Source organism: Amphibalanus amphitrite, unplaced genomic scaffold (genome assembly GCF_019059575.1).
Source record: "Amphibalanus amphitrite isolate SeventyFive unplaced genomic scaffold, NRLGWU_Aamphi_draft 000409F_arrow, whole genome shotgun sequence".
Taxonomy (NCBI): Eukaryota; Metazoa; Arthropoda; class Thecostraca; order Balanomorpha; family Balanidae; genus Amphibalanus; species Amphibalanus amphitrite.
In genome coordinates, this window is record NW_024881903.1 from 316,484 (window position 1) to 328,858 (window position 12,375).

Here is a 12,375-nt window from a genome sequence, read left to right on the forward strand (position 1 = left end):
CTCAGGTCAGTAATGGACTCGAACTTAGTTTAGGAATGACTTTAAAGAAGGTAAGAATGTACCTTTAGTTTGACCATGTAAAAGCGCAAATGGAGGTTCCAGCTTTCGATGCTGGATCTGCATTCGATTCGATCAAGGCAGACTGTAGAATGCTACATTAGTTCGGCTCTTCTTACGACGTTGGTTTCGTCTCGGGCTTCGCGACCCCTTCACTCCTGTACAGTCTTTGATGACGATCGTTTCAGAAGGAGTAGCCTTTGTTCGTTTGTTGATTGGGGCTTTAGGGTGCGCCGACTGCTAAGGTCATTTTGCGCCCATACTCAGCTCTCCATTGTTTACGACGTCTGACACACTATCTTCACCTATTTTTTCCATATCGAGCGATCTCTGATACACTTCCCTACAGTGCACCGTCGGCTCATGAGCGATGACGTACCTCCCTCCCTAGTTGTCTAAAGGCTGAAACAGACTCTTTCCGCAGTCAGGAAATCGCATGCGAGAGCCTATTCAAATACGTTATCTCACGCTCGTTTCAATCGCACGTACCTCCCGCATGCGATTGATACGGGAAAGATTAAAATGTACTTGCATAGGCTCTCTTATGCGATTTCGTAACTGCGGAAAGAGTGTTTCAGCCTTAACAGTGTCTTAACTCTTTCTACGTTTAAAGGAAATAGTTCACTTTCACGAAATTATTTTTTTTGCAACGGATTTATGATTTTTTAGGTTCAAAATAATCAGCAAAGAAAATAAAACCTTTTTATAACAAAATATTATTTTCTATATTTTGATATAGGAAGAACTTTTCAGTTTCTGTAAGGCACACGCGATCCAGTATGAAAAGAGCATGGGTCCCGAAAATTCTTCAGAAACAGAGAAATTATCGCAGCCACCGGCATTTGGGCGATCTGCTCGATCTGATAATGTTCCCCTGAATGTCCTAATTGATCAGTACGAGAATTTCTCTAGAGTTCTCGTATATAATTTCTCTAGTTTCTGAAGAATTTTCGGGACCCATGCTCTTTTCATACTGGATGGAAATATATGCAAGGCACACATCCTCAACGCAAGACACCTTTTTCGGGACGAGAAATAGAATATCTTTGCCTAGGGTGATCGTTGGGCTGTAAAAGCTCCTGATTTATGCGCGTCTCAGCCCAAGCTACGGAACTGCTATTCCAGTTCAAAACCCATGTTAAAAAGTGAACTATTTCCTTTAACAGTGCCTTAACTCTTTCTCGTCTAACAGTGCGTTAAATAACTTTCCCCGTCTAACATTGCCTTAACTCCTGTCTAACAGTACCATAACTGTTTCACCGTCTTCCCTCCTTTTACAGCCGGTGATGACTGTCGGCTCAGGCGGCGTGGCTTATCCCACCGGCAGAAATCTGGGACCGACCGCCGGAGGGGCCTACCCCGGTCAGCAGCTGCTGCAGGTCGGTGGAAATGCAGTCATTTAACTCAGTCATTTATTCACTCACTCAGTCAGTGATTTCCTCAGTCTCTCGCGCATTGAGCTCACCCACTCATCAATATCAGTCGGTAGTTTAGTCGGCCTCTCGTTAAAACTCGATATTAATTACTAGTTCGTTCACTTGTCTTTCACATGCTGAGTGAGTTCCAATTTACACTTTTTCTATTATTTACTTATCGACACGCCTGCTTAATAATAATAAACGCCCGCTAAATAATAATAATAAACGCCACTGGTTCATAGCCTTTCTTGCTATTTTTCGTGTGTTGACTGTCAGCGTCGACCTATTCTACTGTCGAGTTAATCTAGATGTATTTGGTGAGCCTATCAGTAAACATCACATTCTCATTCAATAGCACACAATCACACACAATTCACACAATTCTCATTCAATCTTTATATGCAACCGCCGATATGTCAGTAAGCTGTAATAAACCTCCTTTCACGTCCCCTAATTGTGTTCATTTGCAGCAACAACAGCAGCAGCAGCAGCAGCAGCAGCAACAGCAGCCGAAACAGCGAGTCTTCACGGGAACAATCACCAAGCTGCACGACAACTTCGGCTTTGTGGATGAAGATGTCTTCTTCCAGACCAAGTAGGTTTTGGATTTATGATTACTGCTGAAAAGTGAAAAGTGACAGAACGTCTTTTTCGTTAAACGGGAAACCCAACCCCAAGGAAATCCAGCCAACTTATCGTTTAATCTTAAAAAGGAATCGAAGATGACGCCTCCATGTGTTTTGGATGACGTGATCCTTGAACTGGGCTATGATGAAAAAATCCCATGTTAGGACGCCCCGCTCAACTAATGAACTCACTTAAGCGTTAAATTAAATGTCAACCAGTGAATTCTCCCACTATCTTACATCTAACCCTTTGACCACCTAACCCTCTAACTATTCTCACCCCACAGCTGCATTCGAGGAACTCTACCCAAAGTCGGAGAGCGCGTCCTGGTAGAAGCCCAGTACAACTGACCACGTAACCCTCTTCCCACAGCTGCATTCGAGGCACTCTACCCAAAGTCGGAGAGCGTGTCCTGGTAGAAGCCCAATACAACTGACCACGTAACCCTCTTCTTACAGCTGCATTCGAGGCACTCTACCCAAAGTCGGAGAGCGTGTCCTGGTAGAAGCCCAGTACAACGCCAGCATGCCGTTCAAGTGGAACGCCACTCGCATCCAACTTCTACCGAACCAGTCTACCAATTCTGGTGGAGGCGGTGGAAGCGTCAGCGGTGGAGGAGGGTTGGGACATTCGGTTTCTAGTGGAGGAGGCAGTGGTAGAAGTCAGGCACTGTTAACAAGAGGCCCTCCTGGAGTCATGTCCAATAAGTCCTCTGGCAGTGGAGCGTACAGCTCTGTGCCGCCGCCGAGTAAGTGAGAGGCGGAGGAAGGGAGGGTAGAACAAGGGAGATGGCAAGAGGGAATGGTGGCACGATGGGATATAGTTTCACGATAGAGTATGATAAAAGGGAGATTAAATGTAATGCGAGACGTGTCATAGGTTATTCACTTAAAATGTTATTCTGATAGGTCTGAATTAAAAAAAAAGAAGAAATAGTAAAACTTTTTCTACGATATGGCGTGACAGTGCCCTAGTCTCGTTAGGGTCTTCTGATCCGTTGTATTGTCAATTTTTTTGCCACCTGTAGCCAGTTTTATGTCGCGTGTGACTCTGACTCCGAACCTCAGGTAACCATTCTAACCTACTTCCCTTAACTCCACCCCTTTGTTAGGTGACTCAGTGTACCCCTGCCTCCCCCAGCCCCTTTTACTTCTCCCTCATGTATTGACGTGGCTCAAGCACCCCTCGACTGCCCCATGTAACCCCCTCTCCCGTGTCTCACCAGGCGACCAGATGCCCCAGTCTGGTTCCTCGAGTGTGTTTGGAGGTGCAAACCGTCTGCCTCACAGCGGGAGACCGAGGTCCCCCATCAGAAGGGTCAGAGCGGCGAGCAGGGAGAAGGAGAGGAGGCGCAGTCGGTAAGAGAGGGGAGGGAAGAGAGAGGGAGGGAGGGAGAGAGAGAGGGAGGGAGGGAGAGAGAGAGGGAGGTGTAACATCCAGGCTCAGCACGGACCTTTATTGGCACCGCTCCAACTCCAGACTGCCGGCCGCCGCTCCGGCCCGGCGGTCGGCACGCTCACACCGCCACTCAGCTGACCCAGCGCCCCGGGTCATAGACCGCAGTCAGGGGCCTACAATCAAGCCGGCCCAGTGACACTCAAACCATCACAGGAGGGAGGGAGGGAGGGAGAGGGGAAGAGGGGAGGAATAATCAAGAATCAGGGTTGTTTGGGCTCTAGAAGAAGACGTCGAAGTCTATGTTGTAGCCCATCTTTTTAAATCATATGTAATTCTTCTGTATCAGTTTGATTTCGTTTCGATCAATCTTGTCTATCGAAGTGAGAGATAAAGAGAGGGAGAATAAGAGGAAGGAAAACAATTGATTGGTTGTAGTCTTGTGGAAGGGATCAAAGTAAACAACTGTTTGTTTTGCTGCATCCTCTTGGAGCTGAAGCCCCCCACTCAGTCTCTATTCCACTTCTGACTCCCACATCTCTGTTACAGTGAGAGGGACGGCTCGAGCGTCCGCCGCCGCAGCCGCTCCCGGTCCCCCCGCCGCCGGGGACGTACCGTACCGCGCTACTCCGTGCACGTGCCCAAAGTTACGCTGGACCTGTGAGTACCACTTAGCCCAGATTTTTTTACGGACCGTGCCGCACTCCTCGTTATGCCTGCCTAAGGTTACACTGGACGTCGTGTCAGGGTTGTGCTTGACTCATGAGTCGAGTCAGAAATTTGACTCAACTCTGACTCAAATGAGTCAGATTTGAGTCGAGTCGAATAAAATGCTGAGCTGTTGAGTTGAGTCAGCGCTTGAGTCGGACAAAAATATTAAGGTGTTGAGTTGAGTCAGAGTTGAGTCAGTAAAATAACTTTTGACATTGAGTTGAGTCAACAACATTTAGGAACATGAGTCAGCAGACTCAACTTTCTAGAAACAATATATAGTATAAGTTTTTCATCCTCCCCCCGCTTAACAACTTAGGCCTGGCCCTGCTGCCGGATTTTTTCACCCCCCCCCCCCCCCGCTCAACAACTTTTTTATCTGAGTCTATTTTGAGTCAACACACTTCACTCAACAAAAAAATTGAGTCAAGTTTGAGTCAATTCATGTTTTCATTGAGTCGCTTGAGTCATGAGTCGAGTCAAGGAAAAAAAATCAGCTCCTTGTTTGAGTCAGAGTTGAGTCAGGGCATTCTGAAGTTGAATGATGAGTCGAGTCGGCAAATTTTTTGGAGTCGAGCACAACCCTGCGTCGTGTGCGTATAACTGTGCCGCACCAATTATCTGTACACGTACACTTAGGTCACACTTAACTTTATTTTATAACCCAATGTGGTGACTTGCTCGTCACATGGGCGAAGTGTTACGAAGTAGAGTCAGTAAGTGTGTGTCGTGTGCAATGATATATCGATTTCATACAGCCACCTTGCTCCCGTAGCCCTGCCCATTCCATTGAGCGAAAACGTCTACTGTCCCAGAAGAACACATTGACGCTCAATCCCTTTTCCTTTACTTCAGCATCATCGCTTCTTTTCTAGCCTTTACGTCCCCCTTTCCTTCCCTCAGAACCACCCCTCCCCTGCTGATCGTGAACCTAGGACATGACTCGAGTCTCACATCCCCTATCTCTACCACAGGACTGATGCTACGGTGCTGACGCTGAAGAAACGCTACAGCAACCTGTACGTGCCGTCAGACTTCTTTTCGTCTCACTTCCTCTGTGACACCGCCTTTCCGCTGCATCGGCCCTTCCAGGTATGTTACAGGGTCTTCTAAATGGGGAGAAATGTTTCCAAGTACAGTGCTACCTACTTAGTTTATTTACAGGGGTACATCAACCCCTGTGATGACGTGTCTTTTTCACGTGGCCTATATTCTGCTCACCTGATGTACCATCACGTGGCCATTGACCAATGACACGCCTTTTCTAAACCTGTTCTTATATTATTTTTGCCTGCATCACGTGACCAATTGCATATCGCTGCATTGACCACAGCATGACCCGTGTAACATCACATGGTCAATCTTTCTCTCGCTGTGAACACAGCTGGTCTCACTCGATGTCACATCACGTGACCAATGTCCCACCCCCTGTACCACAGTTGGCCACGCCCGATGTTACATCACGTGACCAATGTCCCACCCCTGTACCACATCTGGCTACGCCCGATGCTACATCACGTGACCAGTGTCCCACCCCGTCTATCACAGCTGGCCACGCCGGTGTCTTATCACGTGATGAGTAAGGACGTGGATCCGGTGGCTGAAAATGATGCCGTCTACGAGCCGCCCGACGTTGACTACCGCTTCTGCGCCAAGGTGAGGCCCGTCTTGGCGAAAATGGGTGAATTATGCCAAAATTGAAGCTGCTCTTGGCTAATGCTTGGTAAATCTAAAACACTAATTCGATGGTCAAGGCCGAAATGTTTTCCTCCACATATATTTTGTGCTGGCAAGATGAGATTGGAGTGGCTGGTTGCTACTTGCTACTGTTCGTTTTTTTTTTTGTCCTGTACAACGCATTCGACTGACCGCACTCCCCGATCAGGTTATGCTTCTGATCTGACCACTTTCCTGATCTGACCACTTTCCACTGTAGGAACTGTAACGCCAGGGCTGTCAGAGGGCTGGCTCCGCCCCCTTGTTATAACCCCGCCCCCGCTCCTCAGGTAATGCTTCTCACCACCCCCTCGTGGGAGGAGCTGTACCGTCGCACCACCAGCCTCGCTGAGCTGGGGGACGATGTGGATGATCCCGTCCACCCGTCTAGACTCATCAGCTTCCTGGTCGGACTGCGCGGTCAGTAATCGGGCGGGCGCGGGTTCGAATCTTGGGATGGGTAGAGCTTTATCGTAAGATGCTGATGCGGGCTCGGTATTGATTGAATGAATAGGTTGTAGACTAGCTTTGAAGTGAAAGGTTTAATAAACGAATTATTTGGCCGAAACATTTGGTTTGTTGTTTTTGTGGTAAGTTTGGTTGTGATTTCAAACGCTGGATGTTGGCTACGGACAGAATGCGTTGATTATTTTTCTCCTTCGTTTCTTCTTCGTCTTTCTGGCATATTGACTGCCATCGACGCGCTCATAATCAGGTTCAACAAACAAAACAATTATCTCTCTCCTTTTCTTTCTCCCTCCTTCATTCTTTTTCACTCTCCTCTATCTTTCCTTTCTCCAGCCTCTTACACACCAACGAGAGTATTCCGCCTTTGATTTAAGCTTTTTGCTTTTGCGCCAATCCTCTATTGTTTTCTTTGTTGTTCTTGTTTACATTTCATAAAATACAATGAACTGAACTGAACTGAATTGAACCCTCCTCTCCCCTCCCGACAGGTAAAAACGAGACCATGGCCATCGGTGGCCCGTGGTCACCCAGTAAGGACGGTGCGGATCCCGAGGGGGATCCACAGGTGCTCATCAGAACGGCCACACGCACGTGCCGTGCCCTGACCGGGGTCGACCTGTCCCAGTGTACTAAATGGTGAGTGAGGAGGAGGGTGTGGGAGTGGGTGTTGGGCTGAGGAAGGGTTGGTGAGGTCTTGGGAGGGATTGGGAAGCTTTTGGAGATGGAATTGCGAGCTTTGAGGGATGGATAAATTTTGGAGGAAGCCATTGGGAAGAAGTGTGTAAGTTTTGGGAAAGGGATGAGGAAATCTTTGGGAATAAAGGAATAAAGGAGTATGCTCTGATGAATATATTGGCAATATCCTCAAGGATTGATGGGTTCTCGTAAACTTAGATATTGGAATGGTTAAGTTTCGTGAGAAGAGTGGCCATGCTTTAGAAAAAGGTATCTGTGGGTGATTGGTTTTAAAGATGGGTAGGTGAGCTTTTTAGCTACGTAGGATGTAATAAATTAGTGGGTAAAATTGTATTGACAAAGCCAAAAGTAGCTGTTCGTTAGTATTAGTTATCGAGTAAGATAAAATTTAAGTTTTAGTTGCATCGGAGGCTTGGCGTACTGACATCCTTAGAGTAAAAATAAACTATTATGTGTAGTCAGCACGAAATTCAATAATCACGTTTCGTTGTGGCCCGTGAAATTGTCATAAAAATATAGTATCGACTTATTCTGGAATTATAACTGTATTTTATTCATTTTCACTAGGTGATACCAAAGACCACGATTTTCCTGCCTGTTTTGTCGTTGGTGGTGGTGTATTATAAAAAAGACTTCATAATCCAGCTTGGTTCATTATCCGCCCCTACCTTCCTCACACCACCCAGATATACCTTATAAAAAACTTTTGGGAGAATTTCCTGCGAAAAGGCCGATGACCACGGATTATTAGTCAGTATTTAACCTCTCTCAGATCTTTTGACAGAAAGAGCCGTCGCTTCCCTTATCACGAGATTTGGAAGCGTCTGCGGAAACTTCGCACAATGTGCGGCCGTTGTTTCAATATTCTCCTCCTTGATTGGTCGATTTCCGCAACCGGGGCATTTCATTGGCTGGGCGGCAGCGCTTCTGATTGGTGTGGGCGGAGTTCTTCTGATAGCTGACTGGTCGCACGTGACAGCGGGCTTTTCTGATTGGCTGAACGTTCGATATTCCTCCCTGATTGGTTCTCTGTGACGATGTGGAGAAGCTGACTGTTTTTGTCTGTGTTTATGATCATTGTGTAGACCTGCAGAACGACTACAGACGTCTTTAGGACCCCTGCGTCTTGAGAAACTCCCCCTGCGTGTGACCTGGCTCGGATATTCCTGGTTCCGCCCCCGCAGTCTGTTACTTTCCACCGTGTCACCTGTCATCTAGTTCGTCGTGGCCCCCTGTCTACATACCACGTGCTCCACACGTCCCGCACGTGTTTACACGTGTCCAAACGTGTCGGCACGTGCTGCAGCCGACCCATTTTCCCCACGCTGTGTGCGCGATTTTCCCAGGTACCGGTTGGCGGAAATCTTCTACCGCCGCGGCGACAAGGCGACCGAAACGGTCGTGCTTTTCCTTCCCGATACGTCGGCGCTGCTGCCATCTCTCGTCGCGTGGGAAAAACAGCAGGCCACCTACCGGCAGGCTCTGCAAGCTAAACTTAACCCCGCCGCCGCCGCAGCTGCCGCCGCCGGACAGGACGAGAAGGCACGGGCCGAGAGAGAGAGTGGGGAGCAGAGAGAGGGGAGGGGGTTTGGTGTTTTGTGTTGCAGGTTGGGAAAGTCCCGGCGGTGGTGTCGACTGTGCCGGAAATGACGCGCTTCCGGTCGCCTGGTCCACCGTGAGAGATTGTAGCGTCCAAAAATGGGGGTGGTTCATAACATCCAAAAGCTTTTTTTTTGGTTTCTTTAGAGCCCCATTGTTTCCAGCTTGGCTGAAAATATCTTAACGTTAACGCCAATTTTTATTGCGTAATTGCTTCCGCTCGTTTTCCGGTCATTTTAACACCGGATGTAGAGTTTTCCCACGGCGTCGGCGACCGGAAGTGCCAGTTTCCGGTACGGTTCCGGCAGCCGCCGGGAGACAGCATCCGACTGGCTGGTCGGAGGAAGTCTACGCCATCTGAGCACCAGGATTGTAGAGTGAGACGTATGATGGGCATCTCTTCAAGGGGGTTATGGGCGTCTACTTAGGAGCTCATAGTCGTGTTGGTGGACTTGGATGTGTGGATGCCTGCTTCTACGCGTGATCCCCTACGTATGAATGAGAGCCATGAGTGAATGTCTGTAAACGAGTATCTTGGAGGTTTCCAGGGGTCCAGGGGTCTTTATCTGTGCCACTTCTCAGAAAATGTTAGAGATGTCGCCTACAGACTAGGAGGACAGTCTTCACAACCAGTGTTTCTACTCCGTGGGCCTTCATAGTTTGGTCTACCCCTTATCCCGTGGACGGACATAATAGTTTCCTGTTTTCACCTGACTAATCCCCACTTGTGCCCCATTGCTATTTTTCAATTGCTTGAGCTCACATTCCAATTTTCCCAGGAGGGCTCCCTCTTCAACTGCCTCTTCGAGAGCCACCACGTTTAGCCATCAAGGATCCCTTTAACGTACATCCGAAACACGTCTCTCCTTTCTAGGATTTTGTAGGTCCATACCTTCCGCCTAATTAACTTCCCGAAGCTGATCTACTAAAGGCTGTCCGTTGGGGGGCTATGGTTACCATGGAGCTCCGTGGGGTTTCAAATCAAGCTTATAATGCTGATGATATTTAACAGTAAGCTTTTACCAGAAGTTAACCTTTTACTCATATCTGAGGCCAGTCTTACCAACAGAAAAATAGCCGCCTGCCGGACTTTTTGTTTGCCTAAAGACCGCTTCACATATGGAGCGAAAACGGCAAAGCCCTATCCGCTTACGTGCCCAGCGCGTTTACGCTCGGTATGTGAAGCGGTCTTTAGGCAAATAATTCCGGCAGGCGGCTATTTTTCTGTTGGTAAAAGAGGCCTCGGTACTATCTATTCTTAAAGCTGCCGGTTCCGTTGAAGAATAATATTAGGGCCAAACACATAACCCTGCGGAACCCCATTTCGTGCCCCCACACCCGTCTAGAATGAAACCAGTTGTCAAAAAGAAAATATATCTAATAGTACGGCCTGTGCTAGTCCCCTATTGTGAGTCCCCTTTGGTTGAATGCCCCAAATGCGTGAATGTGTCCCCTTTTCTAATCTCTTTTTTACCACCACCACGCCATCGGCACCGTCGTCGTCACCGTCATCATCGCCATTGCTCTTCAACGCTGTCCGTGACTTCCCGCCACTGATGTTGGTCATCATCATCATCATCGAACGTCTCTGGGTCGTCGCTCAATCGCTGTTCTTCCTCTACATTCGACTTCATCGTCTAATATCGCCTTGATCGTCGTTCGTCTTCTTCATCGGTGCGCTACGCTGCTTTTCGTCACTTACGTCTTCGTTCATCATCATCAACGTCAACATCAACATCAACAACATCATCATCATCATCATCATGGCCGTCATCAGGAGGAGGAGGACGATGGTGAGGTGACGGTGAAGCAGGAGCCGACCAACTGGTCGGAGCTGGACCCCAAGAACATGAAGGTGGCTGAACTGAAGCAAGAGCTGGAGCTGCGCGCTATGAGTCCGAAAGGTGGGTGGAATAAGGGGTGGGTTCGGGATAGGTGAAGAGGAACCTGCTCCTTGTTTTGTTTGTCTTTGTTTGTTTTTGTTTCGAATATAACTTTTTTTTTGCCTCTATTTCGGATTTATATTACGAGCTTACTGGCTATTTTCACATTAATAATGTTTACAATAAGCCTCAAGCAGAGTTTAAGCCATTTGTTTTTGTTTGGGTCATACTAGTGCTCCAATGTTCTTTTTTTCCTTGATTGTCAATCAATAGGGATGGTGTGTATAAGTGTTGATGTATGTCATAAGGAAGGAGTGCTATGTGCAAATAGCAACATAAGCTTATTTGCCTTTCTGTTCACTTTCCATTCCGAAACCCAAGCAACAAATGATGAGTAATGTCGCAACATGGTTGTTATAACTTGTATCTATCCGATCTACAATTCGTAACACTATCACCATTTTATCTTCACCACTTTCCACCAAAATTCACCTTTTTTCATATCCATTCTCGCGAGCCAACCGCCCCAAAATTCAGTAAGCTAACAAATGATCTTAGTCACTTAATTACTTAACAAAATCACTTCCACCCACTCTCCTTCAGGACTCAAATCGCAGCTGATCGCCCGTCTGACCAAAGTCCTCAAGACCGAGGAGGAAAAGGAGACAGAGGAGAAGACCCCCGGCTCCACCACTGGAGGAGCTGCAGGCTCTGCGGCTCCCAGGGCTGTCTCTCCTACTGTTCCTACCGCCTCCGCCGCGGTGGTGGATGGAGTAACGGATGAAGAGGATGTGAAGAGGAAGGATGACGCGGAGAGGAGGGTGCTGGAGAAAAAGTGAGTGATGTTAAGGGATGGGATGAATGAGAGTAGGATAGGATAAAGGCAGAAGAGTTTGTAAGGCGATCCTTCTGGTCAGACGGGCTATAGGAAGGCCGCCACCCTAACTAGTTATGCACTTGTGGTCAACTTTTATGTTTTGTTGGGTGTTTTGTTGGTTCTGTGTATTTTCACTGAATGATAAGCACACTTGCCAGATTTCTTTTTACTTTTTTGTGTCAGCAACAGTCACGTATTTTCTCCAGGGCTTAAAAAGTATCCGGATAAAATTAAAACTACAGCATACATCACTTGCTACGTTATTCTCCAATCTGCCTTCCACCATGATTGTGGAATGTGAGCAAATAATTGCTGACAGTCTCTCAAAACTGACTAAAACCCCAGCTGCTGCAGATAGGTGCTTGTTGCTGGGTAGATACCATCACCAGAGTATTTCAGTTGAGACAAGTATAAAAAGAGAACAAGGGGCTCTCTTTTTAGACGCTGATGGCGGCGATTTAGCTGAAACGCGTTCGTATACCATTTTTGTTCCGTGCTACTATACCTCACCAGAGTCTTGTACCCACTATATATCCCCTCAGACCTCAGGTTCTAACCTCTCCCCCCCCCTGTTGTTTCAGGTACCACCTCCCCGACACCCCTCAGGTGATTGTCCACCCTCATCGTACGGCCAAGTCGGGCAAGTTTGACTGTACGGTCATGTCACTGTCTGTTCTGCTCGACTATCGTCCGGAGGATAACAAGGTGAGAAAACTAATACGGACAAAATACGACAGCCTAAGACGCAGCTTCTACCCAGAGACAACTAGGATGGAGACATGACGAAACTGAGACGCAACTAAAATAGACACAATCAAATAGTATATTTTACTAGGACAGAAACTCAATCGACTGCACTTTCACTAGTCTGGTTTCTGCTGGACTATCGATCTGAGGATAATAAGGTAAGAGAACCATAACTGATAAA

The 12,375-nt window shown here is 47.5% G+C and overlaps 1 protein-coding gene across 2 annotated transcripts in view; it reads left to right on the forward strand.

Annotated features, from left to right (window-relative positions):
- Window positions 1-12,375, forward strand: part of LOC122390801 (cell division cycle and apoptosis regulator protein 1-like) — a 31,714-nt gene that overhangs the window by 6,843 nt on the left and 12,496 nt on the right. For both annotated transcript variants that reach the window (XM_043384112.1, XM_043384113.1), the window contains 13 exons: window positions 1,338-1,436; window positions 1,946-2,070; window positions 2,561-2,850; window positions 3,328-3,460; window positions 4,047-4,157; window positions 5,183-5,300; window positions 5,757-5,864; window positions 6,215-6,344; window positions 6,881-7,028; window positions 8,435-8,630; window positions 10,465-10,591; window positions 11,174-11,405; window positions 12,029-12,152. In XM_043384112.1, coding sequence (XP_043240047.1) covers window positions 1,338-1,436; window positions 1,946-2,070; window positions 2,561-2,850; window positions 3,328-3,460; window positions 4,047-4,157; window positions 5,183-5,300; window positions 5,757-5,864; window positions 6,215-6,344; window positions 6,881-7,028; window positions 8,435-8,630; window positions 10,465-10,591; window positions 11,174-11,405; window positions 12,029-12,152 — 1,941 coding nt within the window. The remainder of the gene's footprint in view (window positions 1-1,337; window positions 1,437-1,945; window positions 2,071-2,560; window positions 2,851-3,327; window positions 3,461-4,046; window positions 4,158-5,182; window positions 5,301-5,756; window positions 5,865-6,214; window positions 6,345-6,880; window positions 7,029-8,434; window positions 8,631-10,464; window positions 10,592-11,173; window positions 11,406-12,028; window positions 12,153-12,375) is intronic.